Below are 12160 nucleotides of genomic sequence, written 5' to 3'. Positions count from 1 at the left end.
GAGCCGAAGGCAGTCGCTTAACCATCTGAGCCACCCAGGCGCCCCTCTTTTCTTTTTTTAAAAATTTTTTTTATTAACATATATTATTTGTTTCAGGGGTACAGGTCTGTGATTCATCAGTCTTACACAATTCACAGTGCTCACCAGAGCACATACCCTCCCCAATGTCCATCACCCAGCCACCCCATCCTTCCCACCCCCTTCCACTCCAGCAACCCTCAGTTTGTTTCCTGAGATTAAGAGTCTCTGATGGTTTGTCTCCCTCTCCGGTTTAATCTTGTTTCATTTTTCCCTCCCTTCCCCTATGATCCTGTTTTGTTTCTTAAATTCCTCATATCAGTGAGATCATATGATAATTGTCTTTCTCTGATTAACTTATTTCGCTTAGCATAATACCTTCTAGTTCTATCCACGTCATTGCAAATGGCAAGATTTTGGTTTTTTTGGATGGCTGCATAATATTCCATCGTATGTATGTGTGTGTGTGTATACACACACACACACACCACATCTTTATCCATTCATCTGTTGATGGACATCTAGCCTCTTTCCATAGTATGGCTATTGTGGACATTGCTGCTATAAACACTGGGGTGCACGTGCCCCTTCGGATCACTACATTTGTATCTTTGGGGTAAATATCCAGTAGTGCAATTGCTGGATCATAGGGTAGCTCTACTTTCAACTTTTTGAGGAACATCCATACTGTTTTCCAAAGTGGCTACACCAGCTTGCATTCCCACCAACAGTGTAGGAGGGTTCTCCTTCCTCCACATCCTCACCAACATCTGTCGTTTTCTAGGAGATATTCTTGCCCACAGTGCTGATAGACGTAGTAATTCCCATTTATTTTCACTATTCACTGGGGTCCTCTTAAAAGGAAGAGCGGATGTTGGTAGACAGTAACCTCTGCTGCATAGCCCTCATCTCTGAGTTTGTCATATTAGAACCCAGTTCTCATGTCGGAAGAGTCTAATCCTCCATAACTTTGTATCTGACTTGCTTCACTTTGTCAGCTGGATTTTGCATGTCTTTGGCTTTCAAAATATCTGAGTGACTTTTAGTTGGATTCTAACTATAGTCACAACTTCTAAGTAGTTTCACTACACTATAAGGCTTCTGTTGGACTTTCTTTATCTTCCATGTCTCTTAACTACTTTTTAATTTTTTTATCACTTCCTAGAAATCAAAAATAGTTCATTTTCAGATAGTTCAATTTCAAATAGTTCATTTCCAAATTGTCTTGCTTTTTCCTTCTTATAATTTCTTTAGTTTTCCGTTTCTCCTTTTATTACTTAATCTTACTGAACATACATACTCCTGACATTTGTAATTGAAAGAATGCTTATTTCCTGTTTGTTGTGTACTGCTCTGACTCTGATAGTTCATTTCTTCACATTGTAATTTTGATTGTTGTGATCTCATCTTCAGCAGGTATATTATGTATGAGAGTTTGAGTTTTGGGGTTCTCAAGTATGCACTTACTGAGTGGCTTCACTTTCCCTTTGTGTTGCTTTCTTAATGCGATCCTCACTGTTAGTTCCTGTGTCCATTATTTAAGATTTCTGGTGTACTTTTCTCATTTCCAGGTTCTTAGTGTGCTGCACAGGTTGGGTTCCTGGAAATGTGATCTCCCTGTTAAATGGAGTATTAATTTGCTAGCTTCACAGAGTGTTATTTTTTTAATGAGCACTATCTTATTGCTTAAGGAGAAACAGTTCAAAAATATTCAACAGTCAGTGCTCACTACATGCCTTGAGTTATTTGTTACTATAATTAGTGAAAAGGTTCAAGCCAATATTATTATAACTGTGTATATAGCGGGCACTTCATAAAAGCTTACTGAATGAAGAACCTTCCTGGCTTATGTTACTTTATTCTGCCCACTCTTGTTCCTTGATACTTAGTTCTATAACCCAATATAGAGAAATAAGAATGTTTTAAATCTGATATCTTCCAGAATAATTCACAGCATTCATTGCTAGCCAGCAGTAAATGAAACAGACTATTATTAAAGCTTTACCTGTTGTAATAGTTAAAATGTTTACCATGGTAATGGCAGAAAACCCAAATTTATTTGGCATAAATGATAAGGGTGGAATTGACTTAATGAGTCATTTAAATTTTCTCAAAAGTAGAGCATACTTCAGGCATCATTTAATCAAGATTGTGACTCTGTTTCTCTGCATTTATCTTGGCTCTGACTTTTGTGTGATACCCATGTCCTGAAGTTGGCTTTCTAGACTGTTGTGAGATGGCTGCCAGCAGTGATTTGGGCTGTTTGCTTCCTTGTAGCCTTGGAGTTTAGAATCCGTAGGGCAGGAGAGACTTGTTTCCCATAACCATTAAAAAAAAGACTGACTTCATTCTGATTCAGTAACACTTGAAATCAACTACTGTGGCAAAGAACATTCCATACAGTGATAGACTTAGGCAAGAGGTCATTGGCTGTCCCTCAATAGCACCCAAAATAATATTAAACCCTAACAAGAAATGGGCAAGACATACATGAAGAAAACTACAAAACTCTACTGAAGGACATGAAAGAGCTCTTTAAAAAATGGAGCAATATATTCACGAATGAGGAAACTATAAAAATGTCAATTTATGTCTATATAGCTAATGTGGTAACTAAAATCCCATTGGATTATTATGGATGATTCTCAAGTTCATGTGGTAGAGGAATTGTAAGAAGGATCAAGAAAGTATTAAAGAACAGTGAGGTGGGATTCTACCTTTTAGATATCAAAACAAATATATTGCTATAGTAATGAAATCTGCTACTTGTGTAAGGGTAGACAAACATAAGTAGAGCAATAAAAAGCCATAAACAGGCTTATGTATACTTGTTTACTTTATGACAAAGATTCTATACATCTTTATCAGTTCAGTAGAGAAAGGACAGACTGTTGAATGAGTTATAGGGATAATTGGATATCCATTGAAATGAATTGAATTTAGGGCCCTACCTCACATCATTTCCAAAATAAACCAGATGCCTTTTACAAAGTGAAAGATCAAAAGAATACTCTACAAATAATAGAAGGAAATTATTTGTACAATATTAGTTTGAGAGGCTTTTCGATGCAAGACACACTATCTGGAAGCCAAAAGATAGCTGATTTGCCTAAAAAAATGAAAACTTGTACATTGAAAGACAACATTAAAAGTCAAACATATATAACCAAATGATTACCATCTATCACATAGTTCCTAAAAATATTTAAGAAAAGGGTAAAGTGGGGTGACTGGGTGGCTCAGTCAGTTAAGCATCTGTCTTTGGCTCGGGTCATGATCCCAGGGTCCTGGGATTGAGCCCCGTATTGGGCTCCCTGCTCAGTAGGGAGCCTGCCTCTTCCTCTGCCCACCCTCCCCCTGCTTATGTTCTCTCTCTCTCTCTCCCTCTGTCAAATAAATAAATAAAATCTTTCAAAAAAAAAAGAGGGGTAAATAATGCAATAAAATAATGGTCAAAGGGTATTAAGTCATTGAAAAAATACATATGATCAGTAGATAGATGAAAAGATGCTAAATCTTGATAATCAAAGACATGCAAATTAAAACAGTAATGGAATGTCATTTTCAGCCATCAGATTATCAACCTTTTAAACTAACAGTAACCACTATGGGGAAACCTGCAGGGAGTAAGCCTGTTATATACTATCAGTGAAGGTCAAAGACTAAAGTCAAAGTTAAACATTTACTTCACACATGTTATAAAAGAAAAAGCTATAGATAACAAATGTTGAAGAAACTGAAACCTTGTGCATTGCTGGTGGGAATGTAAAACGGTGAAGCTATTGCGGAAAACAGCCTAGTAGTTCCTCAAAAAGTTAAACATGGAGTGACCATATGATCCAGCAATACCACTTTGAAGTATATGCCCAAAAGAATTGAAAGCAAGGAAGGGACTCAGATACTTGTACACCAGTGTCCATAGCAGCATTATTCTCAATAGCTAAAATGTGGAAAGAACCCAAAGATCCATCAACAGATGAATAGGTAAACAAAATGCAATATATACATAGAATGAAGTATTTGTTATTCAGCCTTAAAAAGGAATGAAATTCTGACATGCTACAACATGGATGAACCTTGAATACATTTTGCTAAGTGAAATAAGACAGACAAAAAAGGACAAATACTGTGTGATTCCACTTAAATGAGGTACTTAGAATGGGCAAATTCATAGAGACAGAAGGTAAAGTAGAGGTTACAAGGGGCTGCATGGAGAGGAGAACGGGGAGTTATTCTTTAATGGGTGTAAAGTTTCTGTTTGGGGTGATGAAAAATTCTGGACATGGGTAATGGTGATGGTTGCTCAACATTGTGAATTTACGTCTGCCACTGAATTACATACTTAAAATGGTTAAGATGTTTAAATTTTGGGGCACCTGGGTGGCTCAGTCGTTAAGCATCTGCCTTCGGCTCAGGTCATGATCCCAGGGTCCTGGGATCAAGCCCCACATTGGGCTCCCTGCTCTGCGGGAAGCCTGCTTCTCCCTCTCCCACTCCCCCTGCTTGTGTTCCCTCTCTTGCTGTGTCTCTCTCTGTCAAATAAATAAATAAAATCTTTAAAAAAAAAAAAAAAGATGTTTAAATTTTATGTGTATTTTCCACAATAAAAAGTGCCAAAAAAAGTTATATGTTTATGTCTTGAGCCAGCAATTTTGCTTATACTATACATTACAGAAAGTCTTGTACGCGTGCCCGGAGATCTATGTCAAATGACGGGAGTGTTGGAGGCTTGCTGTAATGAAAAATAGGACATTAATAAAATAGCTATTGATAATAGCATAATAAACTAATAGTATGTAGACAGTAGAAAAAGAATGAACACATCACCAAATGCTGGTGAGGATGTGGGGCAATAGGAATTCTCATTCATTGCTCTTGGGAATGCAAAATGGTACAGCCACTTTGGAGGAGAGTTTGGCAGCTTCTTATAAAACTAGTCAGACTCTTATGATCCAGCAATTGCACTCTTTGAGATTAACCCAAATGAGTGGAAAACGTGCATATATGTCAATGCTTATAGTATCTTTATTCATAATTGCCTAAATTAGAAAGCGACCAGGGTGTCATTCACTATGTAAATGCATAAATAAGCTATGGTACATTCAGACAATGGACTATTACTCAGTGATTAAAAGAAATGAGGTATCAAGCCATGAAAAGACATGGAGGAGCCTACATGCATATTACTAAATGAAAGAAGCCTGTCTAAAAAGATTACATAATGTGTGAATCCAACTACATGACATTCTGGAAAGACAAAACTATATAGACATTAAAAGGATCACTGGTTGCCAGAGGTTGGCAGGAGGCAGGGATAAATAGGCAGAGCACAGAAGATGTGAAGGATAGTGAAAATACTCTGTATGATACCATACTGATGAATACATATCATTATGCATTTGTCACAACCATAGAATGTACAACACAAAGAGTGAGTCTTAATGTAAACAATGGACTTTGGGTGATAATGATATGTCAATGAAGGTTCAATGGACCACTCTGGGGGAGGTTAAAAATGGGGGGTTTCATTTGAAAATGAAACTGGTTCTTGTGTCTGTGGGGCAGTTTCCAAGTAACCCCCTGTGCCTTCCATCCAATTTTGCTATGAACCTAAAAGTGCTCTGAAAAAATCTATTAAAAAAAATTAGGAGCACCCGAGTGGCTCAGTTGGTTAAGCATCTGACTCTTGATTTTGGCTCAGGTCATGATCTCAGGGTCATGGGATTGAGCCCTGCGTGGGGGTCTGTGCTCAGTGAGAAGTTTGCTTGAGAATCTCTCTCTCCCTCCCTTTGCCCCTCCCCCCGCTTGTGTGCACGTGCTCGCTCTCTAAAATAATAAAAAAAAATGAAGTAGGGATGCCTGGGTGGCTCATTCGGCTAAGCATCTGACTTTGGCAGGGGTCATGATCTCGGGGGGTCCTGGGATGGAGCCCCACTTTGGGCTCCGCGCTCAGCGGGGTTTCTGCTTGTTCCTCTGTCCCTCCCCGCTCATGTGTGTGCTCTCTCTTTTTCTCAAATGAATAAATAAAATCTTTAAAAAAAATTAAGTAGACCTATGTATATATGTTGACATGGAAATTTCACTAAAAACAGCAAGTTACAGAACATAACAAAGTATAAGCCTATATGTGTTTGAAATATTCTTTATATTGACCTATATCTGAAAATAAAGCAAAGGAATGGGACAAGAAGGAGGCCCACTAGACTTTACAGGGGTCACCTGTGGAGAGGGGATTCTGGGGATGGTGCAGAAGTGGGGAGCAAAAAGTCAATTTGTTTAAATGCTTCTGCATTGTTTGAGTCTTTTAAAATAAAAATCATTTCTTGAGAATACATTCAAATATTGCTTATAATGGGAAAATAATTTTCTAAATAATAGTGGCGTATGCTTATTATATAGAAAGTTTAATAGTATGTTCCACAATACAGAGGTAATCATTTTTAAAATTTTGTGCATTTTCTTGCATTTTTTTTGTCATAAACTCTCAAATGTATTGACAGTTTTGTTTCCAGCTTTTAAAAAACTCTATTCTGTATTTCATAGTGTCATTAAAAATTCTTCCAAAACATTTCCTTTGGCTACATAATTGTGGCACATTCATACCATGAAATATTGATTTAACATTTCTCTGTTGTTAAGGCAATTACATGGCTCCCATCTTTATATATAAATATCTTTACACTGTTCAGTTTCCTTTATTACTGATGCCTGAATGAAATATCACCTTAAGTGAATTTTAAAGTTGTAGGTACCCTAACAAGATTTTTTAAATATATAAAATATTAAAGTAAATGATACTGCTCTTTTTTTTTTTTTTTTTTAAGGAGCAACGAGACATAGAACCTATTTTTCCCCAACATACTGTATTTGAATTTTGATAAAGCAGTAGACTCATCTGGTTTTTCTTGCTGTTACCTCTTTTCCGCATTCCCTGTTGCCTGACATTCTTTCCCACCTATGAAAACTTCTATATTCCTTCCCTAATGCTTTGAAATCTTTTTATTTCTTAAAAGGAGCAAATCAGAATTCCAATGTAGCCAGCTTGAATCGGTCTTTCTGTTCTTCTTATGAATAGGCAGTTCCTCCAGGCAGTGAATTAGCTCTTTAGAAAACATTGGCATTATGTTTCTCAACCCTGAGTGTCTGTATAGGTGGTCTGGAATGCATTAAAGAGAGGCATTGTGTCAGCTCCTCAAATCTAAGATGAAATCCTCTTCTTACTAATTATGAGTCGTTTTTGTTGTTGGTATTGTTTGTTCTGAATCACTGGGTTTTACAAAATTTTTTTAGTGAAAGTTGGAAATGGATTTGGTATAGTATATAGTTGGCTCTTGTCTTACTTATGGAAATGTATATAGAGTGTTCTTCAAAGGAATTTTATGATGAATACCTTTCTGGAATATAGAGTATCACTCATTTTTCTATTTTTGTAAATGCCGACTTTTGTATTTCTTTTAGTGACAGAATTATTAAGATTTTGTTTTGTTTTCTTTCTAGTTCAGGCTACAATACTTAGCAGTAATTCATTTTTGCTGATGAACTAGGTAATATTCTCCCATATATTAATATCTTGTGTATTGTAGTTGGGTTATTTTAACAAAACAGGTTTTTGTTAAGATCAGTAGTTCTCAAAAATGTGGTGCCCCCAAACCAGAAGCATCAGCATCACCCATCACCTGGGAGCATGTTAAAATGCAGATTATTAGGTTCTACTTCAGACCTCCTATTCAGAAACTGGGAAGTTGTAACCCAGCAACCTGTGTCTTAATAAGCCCTTCGGGTGATTCTCATATATGCTAAAGTTTGAGGACTGGTTTAGGTAATATCTATATGGTGGCTAAAAATACCAGCTCTTATCACTTGAAAGCCTGGGTTTGGTTTAATTCCAGGGTATGTGTTAAGAGCTATAGCAATATTGCTTCTAAGAGATATGTAGATGAAAAGCTGTTAGTAAGGGCTGCCTTACAAGAGTTGGTTTCATTGTTTCCGGTAGTTGAGATTTTAAGAACAGAGTACCAAGAATCCTTCACCATGGAGCTGAACCAAGTTGCTTCAGTACTTAGGATAGATAGCAGAAGCTTCTTATTTGATCACATCATTTAAGTTGTGCCTTCCTCCATTACCAACATACTTAAAATGACAAATCATGAAATCACTTTTTTTTTTTTTTAAAGATTTTATTTATTTATATGACAGAGAGAGACAGCAAGAACAGGAGCACAAGCAGGGGGAGTGGGAGAGGGAGAAGCAGGCCTCCCGCTGAGCAGGGAGCCCGATGTGGGACTCGATTCCGGGACCCTGGGATCATGACCTGAGCCGAAGGCAGATGCTTAACGACTGAGCCACCCAGGCGCCCCATGAAATCACTTTTAAAGTAGATATTATTTTCAAAGTTAAGGAATTCCTGAATTAGCTCTCTTTCAAATGCTTTTAAGTTATAAATAACTACAAACAGACATACAGTACCTGGAAGACACTTCATTAATGTAATTAAGATATATATCTGTTATTTATTGGCTTATTTTTGTACAATTATTAACTATTTGGATAACATCTACTTATCTGGTTATTTTAAGAACATTTTTAATGGCAATATGTTATGCTAATAGGTATATGTATTTTTTCACTGGAAGATTATCTATTCCTGAATTTAAATGTCACATGCATTTATTAATTATTTCAGGTGAGTCCTGCAGGGTGGAATATTAACTTTTTAAACATGGTGTTATTTTATAAATGGAAACCCTTGTTTTAAAGAACCAGATCTCCTTGTTAAATTTAGGACTTTAAAGCTTTATTTTGGCTCCTAAATGTATAGCAGATTTTTTTTTTTTTAACTTAGGAAGATAATTACTCTCAGAAGAGGTATAACTGGTTTGGTGGTGGTGTCTTCTTGGTATCACAGATGGATCTTGTTCATGCTATGGATTAGAATCAGTGACTAGATGAACCATTACAGGAAAGCTGACAATGTTTCCTTTATGCATACTGAGAAATGGAAGATTTCCTAAAGCCAGGGTAAAGCTACTAAGTTTTTGAAGATACTGTTTGTGATTTTTAATCTATGACACATAATAAGCATTATTTACCCTCTACATATAAGTAGGTCATATTGTAAAAGGTCAGCTTCAAGAAATCATTCATCCAATTATTAATTATTTTCTAAATGTTTGTAACTCAAGAGTGAGGGAGGAGTAAAATATATTTTAAGGAGGCTCTTACCCAATCATATGAGTCTGAAATTTCTAACTAGCAAAAGATGTGGTAGAGAATTTAATATTGGGAATATTTATTTAGTCATGGACCAGGTGCAATTAATAAAAATGAGAAGACGGGGAAGCGATGTTTTGAAATTAACCAGTCCTTTTTGGGGTGGGCTCAGCCACATGCTAACAGATATTCTATATTTATGGTCTCTTTATGCTGGTATTATTTGATCCATTTCCACATACAGCTTACTACTTTCTAAGCTTAGTATAATACTTGAACTGATCACTTTTAAAGTATGTAAAACATGCATAACATCAGCAACAGCTCATAGATTTTTTTTCTTCTTTAAGAATTTAGTATATCAAGGGGCGCCTGGGTGGCTCAGTCGGTTAAGCGACTGCCTTCGGCTCAGGTCATGATCCTGGAGTCCCGGGATCGAGTCCCGCATCGGGCTCCCTGCTCAGTGGGGAGTCTGCTTCTCCCTCTGACCCTCCTCCCTCTCGTGCTCTCTGTCTCTCATTCTCTCTCGCAAATAAATAAATAAAATCTTTAAAAAATAAAAAAAAAAAAAGAATTTAGTATATCAAGTATGTAATTCCTCATAACGTACCTGATTTAAGAATAATAAGTGATGCATTCATTTTTGACTCTATGTTAGTGAAACAGGCCATAATACTACAAGTCTATAAGAAACAGTCCAGGGTGTTTTCAAAAGACTTTAGGCAGAAGTGAAATGAAATTTGAAGGAAGAATTTATGTAAAACATTTTTTTTGAATTTTCAAATTCAATTTCTAACTAAATAATATACCTCAAGTTACTTGGCATGGAATTGGGGGACCTGATAAATAAAGATTGCAGAAAAGATTGAAAGCATATTATTCACTTTTCTGACTGGATAAGAGGAAATATTTTTGAACCTTTTTTTTTTTTTCATTCTGATTCAATCATTCATGATTCATGGTACTTGGTTTTCTTCAAATTAGAGAAGTTAGTTCCCATTGTAGTCTTTGACTTGTTTGTTACACTGACCTGGGGCTAAAAAGAAACTCATTTTGACTTCTTGACTCATAAACTTCATGTTAAGCAAGTTTGTCTTAGAAAGCCATTTTATTTGTTTTAATTTTCTAGTTATCTGAGGGAAACCAAAAGCACACAAATCTACAGAAAAGCATTGAGAAAGCTAAAATTGGCCGACATGAAACGGTAAGTTTGTAGATTCTTTAATAATGTCAATTGTAAATAGAAGAGTAAGAACTTAGAGCTTCCTGTGAGGAGTGTACCATTCCTCCCAGGAGAGAGGTGAGTACAGCAAAGGACATGAACATTGGACCTGGTAGGATTCACCAATTGTAAATCTAGGTTTATTTTTTATTATTGTATTATATTGTATATGGCAGCATGGCATAGAAGCATAAACCCTGCAGCCAGACAGCCTGGGTTTGAAACTCTCCTAAATTCTCTGTTCTCAGTTATTCCAGTTGTAAAAATAGGGGATAAAATCTACCTCATTAGGTTATTGTATGGATTAAACTAGCTAATATTTGCAAAGCACTCAGAAGAGTACCTGGTACAAGGTAAGCCCTTTATAAATGTTTATGTAAAATTTTAAGAGTCATGTTTTTTAAGTCCTGGCACAGAACAAATTGAAAGCTATCAATATATTATCCTTGAGGCTTTGTAATATTTCTAAATTATTTAAATGAATACTGACTTATTTTATTTTAAAAAGTATTATGAAGTATTATATTAGGGGTTTTTAAAAATCACTTTCTAGTTTCATCATTATCTCAAGTATGGATTTATGACATGAAAGAGTATTAAATATCTACATGCACCACCAAGCATTCCATCTAGGCCTCTATTTGTACCACTTAATTGTGAAAGAGACTCAAAAATAGTCACATTGTAGAAAAGGATACACCACAGGCTTACAGTGGCTTTTCAAAATTATTTCACATACCTTCTTTTATGTGAATACTTAGCAGTCACAGAGAAGAATTGGAGAATGGTAATTTTTGAAGAATATTTAAGGGAATGTAAGATCTGGGCATAATCTGAAGCTGTTATATTTCTTTAATTGACAGTAGCAATTACCATTTCTTTATTTGATCCTTTTTTTCTTCCTTAATGTTGGCAATAAATTGTAGGTGCACCTTCAACTAATATTCATGCCCAAAAGTTGTCTGCTGAGTGTTACCCAGTCCCCTGGATCCATTGCACCTGGGAAAAATCCTTGTGGGTGCTGCAGATCTCAGAGGAGTATAGTAGTTTAGAAAGGCTCCTGAGAAAGATGAACTCTTGTGTTCATCCTAAGCACACAAATCAGGATTTTTCAGAAACACCTAGCCCCCATTTACTTGGCATTATTCATGGTGATGGTGTTGCTGCTGAAGACAATGAAGAAGAAGAAATAGCTAATATACATAATCCGCTCTCTATGAGCCAGGCAAATACTATCCCAGAGCATTTTATATTCATTGAATCCTGCCAACAGTGCAAGGAGGTAGCCACTATTACTATCTCCATTTTTAATTCGAGTAACTAAAGGCACAAAAAATTAACGTGGCAAAGATCTAGTAACAGTCTGAGATGTCTCCCAGTTCAGGGTGTCTGGAGAGTTATCATTGCCTTCACACAGATTCTTCACCATTTTGCTGCTTTTCTTTTTTCATTGTGGAGCATGTATAATTTGGCTATGGATGGCAAATAATAACAATCTTATCATTATTTTTAAATCTCTTCTGAGTTGTACTAATACAGTATACACTGTAATCATGTGTGGTGGCTATTTACATTTAAATTAAAGTAAATGCAATTAAATTCGGTTTTTCAGTAACAATAGCCTTTTATCACATACTCAGTAGGTCCATGTGGCTAATGTTTCCTGCATTGGAGAACACAGATCTAGAATGTTTCTATCATTGTAGAGTT

The 12160-nt window shown here is 36.1% G+C and overlaps 1 protein-coding gene across 1 annotated transcript in view; it reads left to right on the top strand.

Moving 5' to 3' along the window:
• MND1 (meiotic nuclear divisions 1) overlaps positions 1 to 11358 on the top strand; it is a 49366-nt gene extending 38008 nt beyond the window's left edge. Inside the window, exon 5 of the mRNA XM_081811745.1 lies at positions 10358 to 11358. Coding sequence (XP_081667871.1) covers positions 10358 to 10444 — 87 coding nt within the window. The 3' untranslated portion in view covers positions 10445 to 11358. The remainder of the gene's footprint in view (positions 1 to 10357) is intronic.
• The last annotated feature ends 802 nt before the right edge of the window (positions 11359 to 12160 follow it).

Source organism: Leptonychotes weddellii, chromosome 2, assembly GCF_054177405.1.
Source record: "Leptonychotes weddellii isolate Sample4059 chromosome 2, ASM5417740v2, whole genome shotgun sequence".
Lineage (NCBI taxonomy): Eukaryota > Metazoa > Chordata > Mammalia > Carnivora > Phocidae > Leptonychotes > Leptonychotes weddellii.
Note: the sequence above shows the minus strand (reverse complement) of the source record. Positions and strands in the feature narration are given on the sequence as shown.